Here is a 14,058-nt window from a genome sequence, read left to right on the forward strand (position 1 = left end):
CATATCCAGCTGATGAGGCTCACCGGACAACTTGCGAATGTGTAGCAGCCTTTATAGACCTTATGCAATGACGCTTTTGTACCGCCATCTGAATACGCTGAAGGAACTGCTTTGCATGCCTACATGAAGTTTATCTGCAGCTGGCACACCTCTGACAACACCATTTATGCGTATTCCTATATCCTCTGAGGGAGAGTGCTATGAGATCGTGACATCATATGCATAAGTTCTATTGTTATAAGGCTACTGCTCAGTTTACCTTTCTTGCAAGAGTCTCTCTTCATAATCTGCCTCATCCCAGGCAGACATGGCCTCGAGGTCACCGTCATCACCTTCCGTGTCGGGTATCGAGGTCAGTCTTTCGATGTCCTGGCTTATTCCCATACCTTCAAACTGAGGGTAGAGGACGTCCTTGATCTGAGTGGGTTCAAAGTTCATCTTGGGCGGGGCCGGCGTCCAGTAGAGGCGGGAGATGTCCTGCTGGATGGGAGCTGGCTGGCCGACGATGGTCAGGGCTTCTTCATCAAACTAGATAGAGAGAAAACGACATTCTGGTCATTAAAATAGGTGTCAATGTAGTATTATTGTCATCATCATTGTCGTTATTACTGTCATCAGCTTAATCATAATTATCACTGTCCTTGTTATTATACTGAATTAAATCATCCTAATTGTCACCACTATCCCTGTCATCATCATCATCATCATCATCATCATCGTCATCATCCTAATATTCTTTTTTTATTATCATCATCATCATCGTTGTCTTCATCCTAATATTCTTTTTTATTATCATCATTATCATCATCATCATTACCATCATAAAATACATTAAAGCCACTGCTAACCCTTCAATGTATCACTTTAACATTAAGTGAACCAGAATTTGAATCAGGATTTGACCTGCCTCAGCATTGACCAGCTTCATAGCAAATATGAGCCTACTAATATGAATAAAAAGAAACAGGAGTATACAATCTTACTAGTTGCATGGCTCTCTTCTCCCAAGTCTCCAAGCTTTTCACGTCGTCATTCTTTTCTCCACCTTTGTCGCTTCCTGTCGTCTGCGACCCGCCAGTCTCTGCCGTTACAACGGTTTCAGCCTCTCGAAGGATACGTCTTGCTGCAGCCGACATCAACTTCTGCCTCTCCTCTAGGGTGGGGGTGTTGGGATGACTGGCTAGGTCGGTGGCCTGCAAACACAATGGCTAAACTTACTGGCCCATATTCTGAACTTGGGTTTAAATTAAACCCTGGTTTAAAGTTGTGGTTTAACTATGGAAAGCCAATTGTGGCACAAATCCCTAACAGTACACATCCAATTTATTAACTCATATGACACTCAAATTGTCTGGGAATGATAACTGAAGTATATTGGTGTATTTTTCTTCATTATGAAAACAAAAGGAAACAAAATAGTAAAGATAATAAATATACAATATAAACAGAATGTTAGAAGTTTTGTCTTTCCATAATCTTAGCACAGACTTAGATCATGGTCAAGTTAAACCTGACTTCAAAATACAGGCCACTTGGTCTAATACTTACCAGACTGTCTTCTGAACTCAAGTTTAATTCAAACTGGTCTAATGTTGTGGTTTAACTATGGATAGCCAATTGTGACAAAAATCCCTAACAGTATACATGTGGGTTCGATTTATCAGCTGAACCATCACTCATATCATTCATACATTAAAGCATGATGATAGAGCACATTGTACATGTACATAACATTAAATGTTGACAACATTTTTTGACATTTTTTTGCTTCCTATAATTTTAGCACAGAGTTAGACCACGACCTAAATTAAACAAGATTTCAGAGTACCTGCTAATGGGTCTACTAGCAGATGACCTAATTCTCAGATCTCCTCACACCACCATGACTAAACCCACCCGGTCAACTATCAATTTGGTCTAATTAACATACTTATCAAAACATCACTTGGTCTGTCATTTAGTCGAAGGGCTTCCGAACACCGCTCCACAATCTCATTTTGAAACAAATCACGTTTTGCTTATTTTCTGATAATGTGAATAAAAAGTATCTTTTTATACGAGGCTCGAAATTAACTGCAAGAAAACTAATTTTACAGTTTTAGATAAAGCAATACTTTATTTTTTAGTAAATGCCAAATCGGTCTCAAATCACAGTCAATCGTACGATTGCATCTCATCTAGATATTCAATTTGCTTTTGGATGCTAGGATGCTAGAAAAGTAACAGATTTGAACATAAGTATTTGTATGATGATTTAGAACTTTTCTCAGTAAGATGTTGCTTGTCTCAATATTCGCATTCCATTTTATTAAGTTTTATAACAAAATCTGGTCACAGTTCACTATTAAGGTGTGTGATGACCTTTATATTCAGATGGCTTTAAAGTAATAGAAAAGTGTTTAAATCATTTACAATTGGCACTTCTATCAAAAAGCAGAAGTATTTTCTATGGTCCAAAGTGTGTTGCATAAAATTGTGCAAAAGGCAACCCCAAATGACACCTACAACTCAGAATTAAGATCACAACTTATGTATTTTATAATATAATGTGCCTCCAACGTTAATCATCCTGAGAGGCTTATGGATTGACCAATTGCTCTCTAAAGACATACAAGTTAGCAGGGGCCATGATTGCGAATTGAAAAATTAAAGAAATTTATCTGAATGATGAATTCCAAGGACAGGGAAGAATAAGGATTATATCAGTAAAGGTGCCAGTGGGATCCAGGGAAAAGTGAAGGGTTTAAATGGAATTTTTTCATCACTCTGAAAAAAGCAAAACTGTGATTACTATTATGGTGATGAATACTTCATAGTTGACCAATCTCTCAGGATTAACAAGAAGGGGTGATGTCACAATTAGAGCACAACTTGCATGGATGTATTATGAAATGCACCGATTGTATCTTTATGAACATCCACCCTCTCTACAGATAACTAGCTTTCATGGGGGGTAGATTATTATTTGCTGACCCCAAATATTTGTGAAAAGCATAGAAAATACCTACATCACAGATATCTTAGGGGATTAAGCAAACTCATGTACTAGAGAGAAATTCTTGAGCCTGGGGCAACTGCGAGGCAAAGGAAAGTGAGATAATGACATTACCATAAGGCCTTTTCTAGAGGCCTTACGTGATCATGTAATGGCAGGTTTGAATCCCACTGGTTCCAATTTTTTCAGATCAAGCATGTGATCTTTAACACATAGGAGTAATGCCGAAAATTTGTTTACAAATCATAATTTCTCCTATTAAAGCCCCTTTATTTCCTAACTATTGTCCATGGCGGACTGCATTTGCATATCAATGAGTCAGAAAGAAGAGGATCAAGGGTATTTGAATTCCAGTTCATTGTGACTTGGCCATGAACCAGAATAGCCTGGTGGTTGTCGCTGCTTGGCAAGCAGTAGATGGAAGGTTCGAATATCACTGGTTCCAATTTTTTCTGACTAATGATTTTTATTACAGATCGAGCAAACGATCCTAAACACATAGGAGTAATGCCAAAAAAAATTTTTACCAAAAAAAAAGTTTACTAGTTATAAATCTCATTCTAGTACAGTTCGACTGGGTGGGATTTACATCTAGATGGTGTCGAATTCCACATGAAAACATAATGCTTTTTTAATGAGAGAACAAGAGGTGATAACTTACAACCAATGGCTGGGTGGCTTTGTACTTGCTGGGTGCATGGTGGGAGCGACTGAGCAGCTGAAGGTTACGCGTCAAGGTCATGTCTGAAGGAATGTTGCAGAAATGATGGATGCTCTCTCGTAGCTTGCCATCAGTAGGCTCTGATCTTTCCTGTAATGCAACACAGGATTTGTTGAGCAACTTTTGGATACTGAAATATTTCAAGGCTTTATTGATGATCTTCTAGTCTTCAAATTAGGAATCAAATGTATCAGTGTCGTGTCTAATGGTAAGTTGCAGGAGTGGAGGACAAATTATTTGATCATTTTTTTGTTCTTAAAATTGGTAACATGTCAAGGCCATGTCTGAGAGAACATTACAGAAATACAGGATGCTCTATTGGAGCTAGCTATCTGTAGGCAATGATCTTTCCTGTATCAATACAATACAACAATGATTTAATCGAAAGTTTTTTTGATATTTCCTTTTCTAAATTGGCAACCGAATTGTTGCATGGTTGCATTTTTCTTTTCATGAGAGGGATCCCACACAAAGCTACAGAGAAGTGTCTCAGACTTCTGTTAATATAGCTTTAACACAATCGCTAAAACATCTTCCCACCTCTGACTTACAACTCTCTGCCTCTCAACATTGGCACAAAGAGATCACTTACGTCCTTTTGCCTCTCTTCTTGAGGAGCCCACATAGACAAGAAGGACACTGATGATCCGACAACAGGCTTTGTTGGAGAACCACCCCTGTTGGAGACGTCAAAGACTCCTCTCTCCTGGATGTCAATCTTCTCTCCCTCTATGTTGACAACATCAGCATGGGTGATGTCTAACGGTGCAATCAGCTCCTACAGAAGAGACAGGGGGTAAAGATAGAATTGACTGGTCTAGATCTGGACCCTGTTTCATTAAATCTGTTACATGTATAATAACAAATATGCAATAATAGTTAAAAGCTACTGAAATTCTTATATCTGATGGTGATTTTTTTTCACAGAAATTGTGCATTTGTTACTATAACAAATCTTTATGAAAAATTACCCTGTATTCTGGTTCATGTGAAAGACTGTAATGTTCTCAAACTATTATAGCTTGAGAAGCTCATGAAATGTAGTAGGAAAGGTTGAAAATGGGGGCTGGATGGGCAAATGCTTTATTATTTAATGGAATTGCAGAGCATTTTTTGTTATAACTCATCAATTCAAGTGGTTCATGGACAAATTTGATAAATCAGTTGATTACTCAAATAAATTTAAAATCATTTCAAAAACACACCTTAAATAAATGATTTCTCATACTTTTCAATAGAAAATTATAATTTCCATCTTCCCCAACCCTTATGAACCATGTCGACATGAAATATTGACCCCAATTAAAAAAAAAATCTTTTTCAGTGGAATAGCTTATACATTGAAATACAAAAGAAATTCAACAAAAGACCAGATCCAAAGCTGATGTAGATTTAAAAAGGAGCAGCAGCAACATTGCCCTTATTCTCATCTACAATTCTACCTCAATCTAAGTACTCGCAATTGGAAAAAATTAAGCCTGTATACAAAAAAAAATATTTCAAAGGCAGATCACATCTGAGAAATCAGGCTATCAATTTATGGCTTTGAATGTAGGGATTACACTGGATATCAAAGGAATAAGTGAATGATCACCAACCTGCCAAGCCTTCTCCAAGTCAATCTCTTCCTGCTCCTGATAATCTTTTAGGATCACCTCCTGGAACCGTACCGACGGTTTCTCTTCTACATCCATGCCCTCGTCTGACACTCCATTCGTGACCTCGACCTTACTTGGGCGTCGGCTCCCAGCACCCTTCGCTGACAGTCTGCGCCCCTTCCTTCCGTCGCTGTTGTCAAAGCTTGGTCTTCTGCTGGTTTTTGCGTTACCCTGTGTGGAACCAAAGGTCATCAAGTATAGTGTCAACCAGCGTTCTCGCCAGTGTATAATACGCATGGTTCAAACACCATGCGTGCGGAAATGGAGACCAAGTGGAACCATGCGTAAAATTTCAGCGACATGCGTGGAAAAATTAAATGGAAATATTCATTAAAAAATAATACACTCCATGAACTCATCTTAGTGATATCAACTTAATTTATCGGGTTGCGCCGAAATCCCACCAACTTAAGACCACTTACAGGCCTACTACGGCTAGGAAAGTGGCAAGGCGCCCAGCTAGCTCGCGGCTGCTCGCTACGGTTCTCCTCCCGACTCCCTGGTCCTTTCATTCTCTCCCAGTCATCCATGACCCAACTCACTGCAGACATAAAAACCACACATGAAGTATTATGTCCTCATTATATAGGGATGATTCAGACTCGTTAAGAGCTCGAAGACATAATAAATAGTCGAGAGTACAATCAGTCTTAGCAACTCGTAGCCATGATGTTTATTGCTCTTCTGATATTCGTTCGCGCCGCATCACATCTTGCGCGTAGTAACAATAAATAGATCTTGGACATATCACAACATCCCCCTCCTTTTAACAAAGGTATGATCAGAATTTTTCTATAACACTAACAATGTACATCCTCAAAATTAAACTCCTGTATTAACAATGATGCCTAAAACCATTGAACAGTTTTGATAAACATTAACAATGCGAAGTATTTCCAAACAACTTTTGCTGTTGGTTTAACAAGTTTGAACATGTAGTAGCATCTATATATCATATATCAATTTCTAAGATTGAACTTACATGTATTATCCAATTTAAAATTGAAAGCTTTGAGTAACAAATTAACACTTTGCACATTATTAAAAATGCATCTATATATAAACATAAGATGATGAATGTAATATGCAATAATCATTTTGAGTTCCATGCTAATACAATGCCTTTGCTATGTTGAAATTAAAATAAATTATCAAAATATGACCTTTGTTTTCCTTGTACATTTGTCAATTTCTCTCAAATGCTACTCAAGTGTTGAATATTAACTTCAACTGCATGTATTTAAAAACAAAACCAAAACATTAAAACTAAGCATTAATCATTTCAACATTCAGCTTTCTCATCACAAACTTTATAAATTCTTAGAGAAATTATTCGATCTCAATTAACTTCCATCAAAGGCTTTAGTAAAATTTACTGACTTTTCTAGGTAAACTTCCTTTGTTTTGGAATAAGGTGGGTTTAAACACATACTTAGCAAATCTTATACATTTCTCCTTATTAGAAGTTAAACATTTTTCTCAAACCAATAAGAATATGTTTCTTTAAAAGGTGGAATTCAACATATATACATATCAAAATGAGATTCTACTCTATATCTGATTATTTATTAACTGTGCATATGTGTGTTTTGTTTTATTTGATTTTGACTTTTTTTTTTATTATTATTTATTTTTTAATGTGTGTGATTTCTGTAGCGAATTGGTCGATGGATTTGGCGACCATACCGTGTGGTGTATGTATGTCTATCAGACTGAGAGTTTGGAGTTTTGTCTGAAGTGTATGTGTGTGGTGTTTGGTTACCGGTTTCTTTTGCCTCTTCATCCTCAAGGTCTAGTCTCCGTGGATCAAGACTAGCTGACGAGGTGTCACTTATTGGCTGGCTTGTGAACATCTCTCTGAGGTGTGACCGGTTTCGTCTTAGTGTCCTTCCATTGGGAGTGGTTACTTCGTATGATCTTGGTGCTTCACACACTCGAGACACTCTGGCTGGAATCCATGTGTTATCATCTGTATCCAGCATCCTTACTCTCTGACCAACGGTTAACTTGGGTAGTTCTTTCCCAGCATGTTTGTCGTGGTCATGCTTCATTTTCTCCCTTCTTTGTTGGATTTGGTCGTGCATATCGTTGTGGGGATATCCATAGCTGCGACCTGGGAGTGTTGTTTTTACTTTTCGTCCAAACATCAGTTCAGCAGGAGATGGTAAGTCTGCTTGTGGCGTTGCACGAAGATGCAAGAGTGCTTCCAGGAGATCCTGTCCTGTTTGTCTGCATTTCTTGATCATTGATTTCACCGTGCGTACCATTCTCTCCGCAAGACCATTCGAACGAGGATATCGTGGCGATGAAGTTGTATGCTTAATGTTCCATTTTGCACACATCTCTTGGAATGGTTTACCACTGAACTGAGGGCCGTTGTCTGAGACAACCTCTGCAGGTACTCCAAACATGCTGAACGCTTCTTTCATCACTGTAGTGACTGCAGTGCTAGTCGTACTGTGCATCCTCCTGATTACTGGGAATTTGGAGTGGTAGTCAGTGATGAGGAGAAAGTCTGTACCATCTAGGTGGAACAGATCTGTAGCAAGCTTTGTCCATGGAGTTGGAGGAACCTCATGTGGTTCGAGTGGCTCTTTCTGCTGTTGATCTTGATTCTCTTGGCATGCTTGGCAGGTTTTGACGATATTTTCTATGTCCTTGTTGATTCCTGGCCAATACACACAATCTCTGGCGAGCCGCCTGGTCTTCTCAATACCCATGTGACTGGTATGCAGTTGTCTCAGGATGTCTTCTTGGAGTGCCTTGGGTACGACTACTTGTCGTCCCTTGAAGACGATACCGTTGACAGTACCAAGTTCGTCTCTGTATGACCAAAATGTTCTCAGGCAGTTTGGTACCTGCCTGAACTCGTCCGGCCATCCGTCTTTAATGATCTTGGCCAACATGACCATGACCGGATCAATTGTTGTCTCTTGTAGTAATTGTGTTCGTTTATCCTCTGAGAACACAGACAAATCATCTTCGCTATCAGGGATTGTTAGCATTTCATCAACATGTAGATTGATTTGTACGTCTTCTGTCTTCTTTGGGTTGGGAAGTCTGCTAAGCGTATCTGGGAGGACTAACTGACTACCTGGACGATACACCACGTTACAGTCATATCCTTGGATCTTGACTAATAGTCTCTGGAGCCTCGGTGGGGCACTCCTCAGGGGCTTGCGGCAAATAATTTCCAACGGTTTATGATCTGTGTGGACAGTGAAACTGCTGCCAAACAAGTACGTGTGGAAACGTGTGATGCCAAATACCAGAGCGAGTGTCTCCCGTTCAATGTTTGAGTAGTTTGATTGTGCCTCTGAGAGGCTCTTTGATGCAAAAGCTACAGGCTTCCCATCTTGAAGTAGGCATGCTCCAAGTCCCTTGCCTGATGCATCCACCTCCAATACTGTCGGGGCATTAGGTTTGTAGTACTGAAGACAAGCTCCCTTTGATACCTCAGCCTTGAGAGACTGAAACACCTCTTCGTGGTCATCTTGCCACAAGAATGGCACATCCTTCTTGAGAAGTTCTCGGAGGATTGCTGCTTTCTCTGAGTAGCTGGGTATGTATGGTGACAGATATGTCATCATGCCAAGGACCCTCTGCAGCTCATCCTTGCTTCGTGGAGAAGGCATGTCCTTGACGTCTTCCAGCTTACTCGGATCAGGTAGAATACCTTGGTTTGTGTACAGTGATCCGAAGAAGTTGATGCTCTGTGCCTTTATTACGCACTTTGCACTGTTGAACACAAGCCCTTCTTTCTGTGCGACTTCTAGTAGTTTCCATAGATTATCATCGTGCTCTTGTTCTGTTTTTCCAAAGACTGCAACATCGTCTGCAATTCCAACACAGCCTGGCACCTGTGCGATGATTGAGTCCATCCTCTGCTGAAAGATGTCCTGACTCACTGAAAGTCCGAATGGCAGTCTGCGAAAACAGTGTCTCCCGAAAGGTGATCTGAATGTTGTAAGCTCTTGAGATGCTTCATCCAGATGCACAGACCAATATCCTGCCTTGGCGTCGAGCTTTGAGAAGTACTTAGCTTCCGAAAACGCAGGATTGAGTTCCTCAAGTGTTGGCACTTTGTGAGGGCACCGCTTCAGACTCTGGTTCAGCTTTCGGGGATCCAGGCAAACTCTAAGTGAACCATCTTTCTTTAAGGCGGTGGTGAGTGAGCTACACCAATCTGTGTGGTGATCCACTCTTCTGATGATGCCGTTGCTTTCCATCTGATCCAACTCCTGTTTGAGTTTCTCTCGCATGTGCACACTGCACTTTCTAGGTGGGTCGATTGATGGAGTAGCATCATCCTTAAGGTGAAGCGTTGCTGTCCCCTTGAAATTTCCAATCTTGTCAAACTGCTCAGGGAACGCTTCCTGTAAGTCCCGCACTGACTGTATACGGGGTTGCTCAGTCTTCTCCCTCACAGATTCTCGTATCTCATTGATGGTGACAATACCAAGCTTTGTACATGTTGGGAGTCCAACAATGATTGGTCCATTCGCGTCCACGACATACCAAGTCTGTTTTTCCCAACGTGAGTCTTTGAATTGACTTGAGATGACTATGGTACCCAGACAAGGTAGTTGAGCTTCGCCGTACGCTGTCAATTGCGCATCAGTGGGAGAGAGCATTTCTTTCCATCGGCTTCCATAAAGCTCCTTCAATGTCCTCAGTGGGAGTACGTTCCCGCCAGATCCTGTGTCAATCTTTGCTCGAAGACGTGCTTGTCCTCTGCGACGTGGACATTCAACCTTTAGGCTAGCAAATGCTTCTGTCTGCTTGGAGTCTATCGAGTTGATCAGAATCTCTATCGTGTGCAACTCTTTTTCCTCAGTTTTTTCTTGTGCAATCTCTAAGTCCAGTTCATCAACTCGCTGTCTGCTTGTCTTGTTCGGCGGAGTGTGCCTTGAGTGCTGAAACTTGGGGTTTCCTTGCCGGTCTTGAAAATGACCCTTTGGCTTTGACTCTGGATATCTGGACTGCCTTCCTTGACGACCCCGGGAATTATCCTGTCTGTCTGGCGGTGGTCGTCCCTGTTCAGGCTTCCTCTGTTGAGGCTTTGTACTCCTCGCCTTTTTCTTTGAACACATCTTTGACCAGTGTCCTAGTTTCCCACAAGCATGACATGTATCTCTGTAGGCTGGACATTGTCTTGGGGGGTGGCTAAGTCCACAATTTCTGCATTGCCCATAATCCTTCCGGATGGCATCAACATGGGTGCTCTGTAATGTCTGTAAGCACTGCTTGCCTGCCAAGATCGCTTCGTACTTGCGTCCTGTATCAACTAGATCCTCGACCTTGAAGCCTTTTGGTCTGTCTAACAAGTCCTTCTGAAATGCTTCAATAGGTGTGGAGGCTATGACAAGCTCTACTAGGCGTTCGCATAACTCTTCCGGGCTGAATTCACATTCCCTGGCCTTGGTGCGACACCTGTTTACGAAATCATCTATGGTTTCATCTGACCTTTGCTTGTATCTCATAAGTTCTAAGCGATGTATTCTGAAGTTCACCTTGACCTTCAGCTGATCCTCAAATAAGCTCCATAACTTGTCAGGTTCATCTTGCTCCGCTGGAGATAGACCTGAGGCATTTATCTTTCTGAGGCCTTCGTTACCTAGAGCTATCTTAATTTTAGTTGCTTGTTTCCTAGGATCTTCTATGTTATTATCTAACAAACATAGCTCTGTTCTCTGTTTGAACAGTTTAAATTCTTCAGCTACATTGCTGACACTCCAGTTCATTTCTGGAAATCTGGCCATGATTGCTTTGTATTAAGCCAACAAAATATTCTGAAGATGTATGATGTAGTTTGATTGTTAACACTAGCAAAATGCAATGTAATGTGATCTGTAACCATGAATGTTTTACATCAATATAAATTCATGCGAAATTCACATTTGCACATATAACATACATCAATTGAATATAGAATTTAAAACAATCATGTAGTTAGAATATCGCATATTCATATACAAAATGTATTGACTTGGACCCAACTCTCTGGTCCTGGAACCGAAATATACTCAGAGAACAAATTTATACAAAATTTGCTTTTAGACAACACATACTTGTAAGATGAATCATAATCATCAACTAGTTTGCATGAATATTAACCTGGATTTGGATTCACACTTTAGAACTGTGGTCCTGGACTACACATCGACTAGAATTTGGCTTTAGCCTTGCTTGGACCTGGTCTTATCGACACATATCTTAGACCTATTTTACCAATGGTCTTTGACTATCAAGTAGATTCAGTATCACACTAAACTGAATCACTATCTGGACCTGTTTACACTTGGTCCTGGACTGGTCTAAACTATTTAGACCTAATAAAATCTGAATTACTCTTTGGACCTATTTAGACTTGGTCCTTGATCAGTAGCTTTACCTTGCTTTGGCCCATTTGGTCCTGGAAACCTATAAAGACTACTCTAGATCTAGACTAAATGCCTCTTGGACCTGCACTTGGTCCTATAACTTAGCCCTATTCTGGCTTGGACTAGTCTAGATCTAATCTAGGCTAGGTCTAGTTTCTTCCTAGCCGACAACACTTGGCCTAGTTCTTGCCAAAAAAACATGCTTGAAAACATTGAGACATTTAAATCGGTCCTGGTCCTGATTTATAGACCCATTAGTCTACATATTTAGATCTAGGCTTAGAATAAACCTTGACTGGTTCTGCAGTCTCACATTTACATCCTAACCTAGTGGTCACGCTTAGATAAAGCGTTGAACAGCTATAACATACCTAACGTTCTAGTCTAGAAGTAGAACTGGTCCTGTTCAATTTTGGACCTTATCTGGTAACGTTAGACTAGATTCTATAATCTGCTGATTCTGGTCATGTTTTAGACCGAGAACTAGGTCTATCTAAACTCTAATCAGACTAACGTTATTTAAGATTTAACGTTTCTAAGCTATGTCATTTAGATCTCTAGAAATCTAGATCAGACTGATTGACAGTAAACATAGCACAATTGGATCATAACACACAATCATCACAACAATGTCAACAACCAACTATCAACCAAGTGATATAGAAGTATCAGTATCAAGAATTGGTATTGATAGAACAATGCAAAGTCAACGATATTGAGACATAAAAATGACAATAAAATGTGATTTGTGATTGAGTCCAATGTAGAACTGAGTTCAGGATTTAAAATTCAAATGATTTTCCATCTGATCTGTTCATCAATGTCATTTGATTGATCTAAGTCCTCATCTCTTTTTCTCTCTGACAATACGTTCTGCATTCATTTCAACATCAAGTTCGAGTTCAGTGTATAAAAACTTCATCACGATCACGTTGACAACCTTGCACTATCGCGATGACGATGATCGATCGTTGATCGGCGCTGTCACCCGTTCTGATCCTTCCGGTCACGTCAGCAACGCACCAGCAACAGTTCTGATTTGTCCCAGCAAAGTAACAGTTCTGAACTCCTGATCCCGGTCCTGGTCCAGTCGACACTCGACAACATTATCAATGACAGTGGTGATCTAATGTGTACCCCTAAGCGTTCATAAAACTCACACATATTCACCCATTCAGTAGCAAAACAAAACGACCAAGCAATTAATGTGTGCCGCTCGAGCGTTCATGTAACTCACACATATTGCCGTACCGGTGCTCCTATCGTCTGCGCTGCATCGCAGGTTCCGAATGTTGATCGTTCAACCAAAATTAACGTCGAGAGCAAACGACCGTAGCAATGTATGCTCCTTAGCGTCCATAAAACTTAAACATTGCTCACTTTCCCGTTCCAAGGGTTGATCAAAACATCGACAGCATGACCGCTGCCACCATGAAGTATTATGTCCTCATTATATAGGGATGATTCAGACTCGTTAAGAGCTCGAAGACATAATAAATAGTCGAGAGTACAATCAGTCTTAGCAACTCGTAGCCATGATGTTTATTGCTCTTCTGATATTCGTTCGCGCCGCATCACATCTTGCGCGTAGTAACAATAAATAGATCTTGGACATATCACAACAACACACACAAATTCTCTCCCCATCATCACAAGATCAACTCACTGCAAACATTATACACACAGGACACAACGCAAGCACATGTTTGACCGTGGTTTGACCCTGGCAATTGCCGGGGCAATTGTTTCTTCAAAGTGATTGTTTATAATTTTTAGTGCTGTGATGATAGAGTGATTTCCGTGCTTGACTGATATCTGATTTGATTTAATCCAAGTTTGAATGTGTGGTACTTGGTTTACTTGAGGTCTGTATGTTTACTGTTTAGTATTTTTAGCCCATTATTTGTCAAGAAACATCTGCATTCGTGTCCAAATACAATGTAAAAAGATGAAGTTTTTGTAGAACTTTCGTACAATTCTGAGAAAAATAATTTTATCATACAATATACCTGCAAGCCTGCAAATGTGAAGTTGAAATTATTTGAATGATGCATTAAAAAAAAAAGACTATCCATCATGAATGCCGTCCAAAGCCTCTCTTTGCAATTAAATTTACCCTGACCTAATTTCTCAACACAGGCCGTGTAGCAGCCAAACCCAACACAGAATGAAAAGGGCGGCAATCTTGTAACCCCCCCCCCCCACCGCAAGAATATCAGATTTCCAAACATGTGCTTCTCAAGATTGTGCAATACTAGCGGAGACGAAGAAAGTTATGTAAACAACTCGCGGAGGGTTGGG

General features: G+C 40.2%; 1 protein-coding gene across 2 annotated transcripts in view; it reads right to left on the minus strand.

Annotated features, from left to right (window-relative positions):
* Nucleotides 1-14,058, minus strand: part of LOC121427611 — a 64,622-nt gene that overhangs the window by 30,890 nt on the left and 19,674 nt on the right. For both annotated transcript variants that reach the window (XM_041624211.1, XM_041624135.1), the window contains exons 12-16: nt 5,315-5,545; nt 4,309-4,494; nt 3,657-3,806; nt 984-1,193; nt 260-528 (exon numbers count right to left, since the gene is read on the minus strand). In XM_041624211.1, coding sequence (XP_041480145.1) covers nt 260-528; nt 984-1,193; nt 3,657-3,806; nt 4,309-4,494; nt 5,315-5,545 — 1,046 coding nt within the window. The remainder of the gene's footprint in view (nt 1-259; nt 529-983; nt 1,194-3,656; nt 3,807-4,308; nt 4,495-5,314; nt 5,546-14,058) is intronic.

Source organism: Lytechinus variegatus, chromosome 1 (genome assembly GCF_018143015.1).
Source record: "Lytechinus variegatus isolate NC3 chromosome 1, Lvar_3.0, whole genome shotgun sequence".
Taxonomy (NCBI): Eukaryota; Metazoa; Echinodermata; class Echinoidea; order Temnopleuroida; family Toxopneustidae; genus Lytechinus; species Lytechinus variegatus.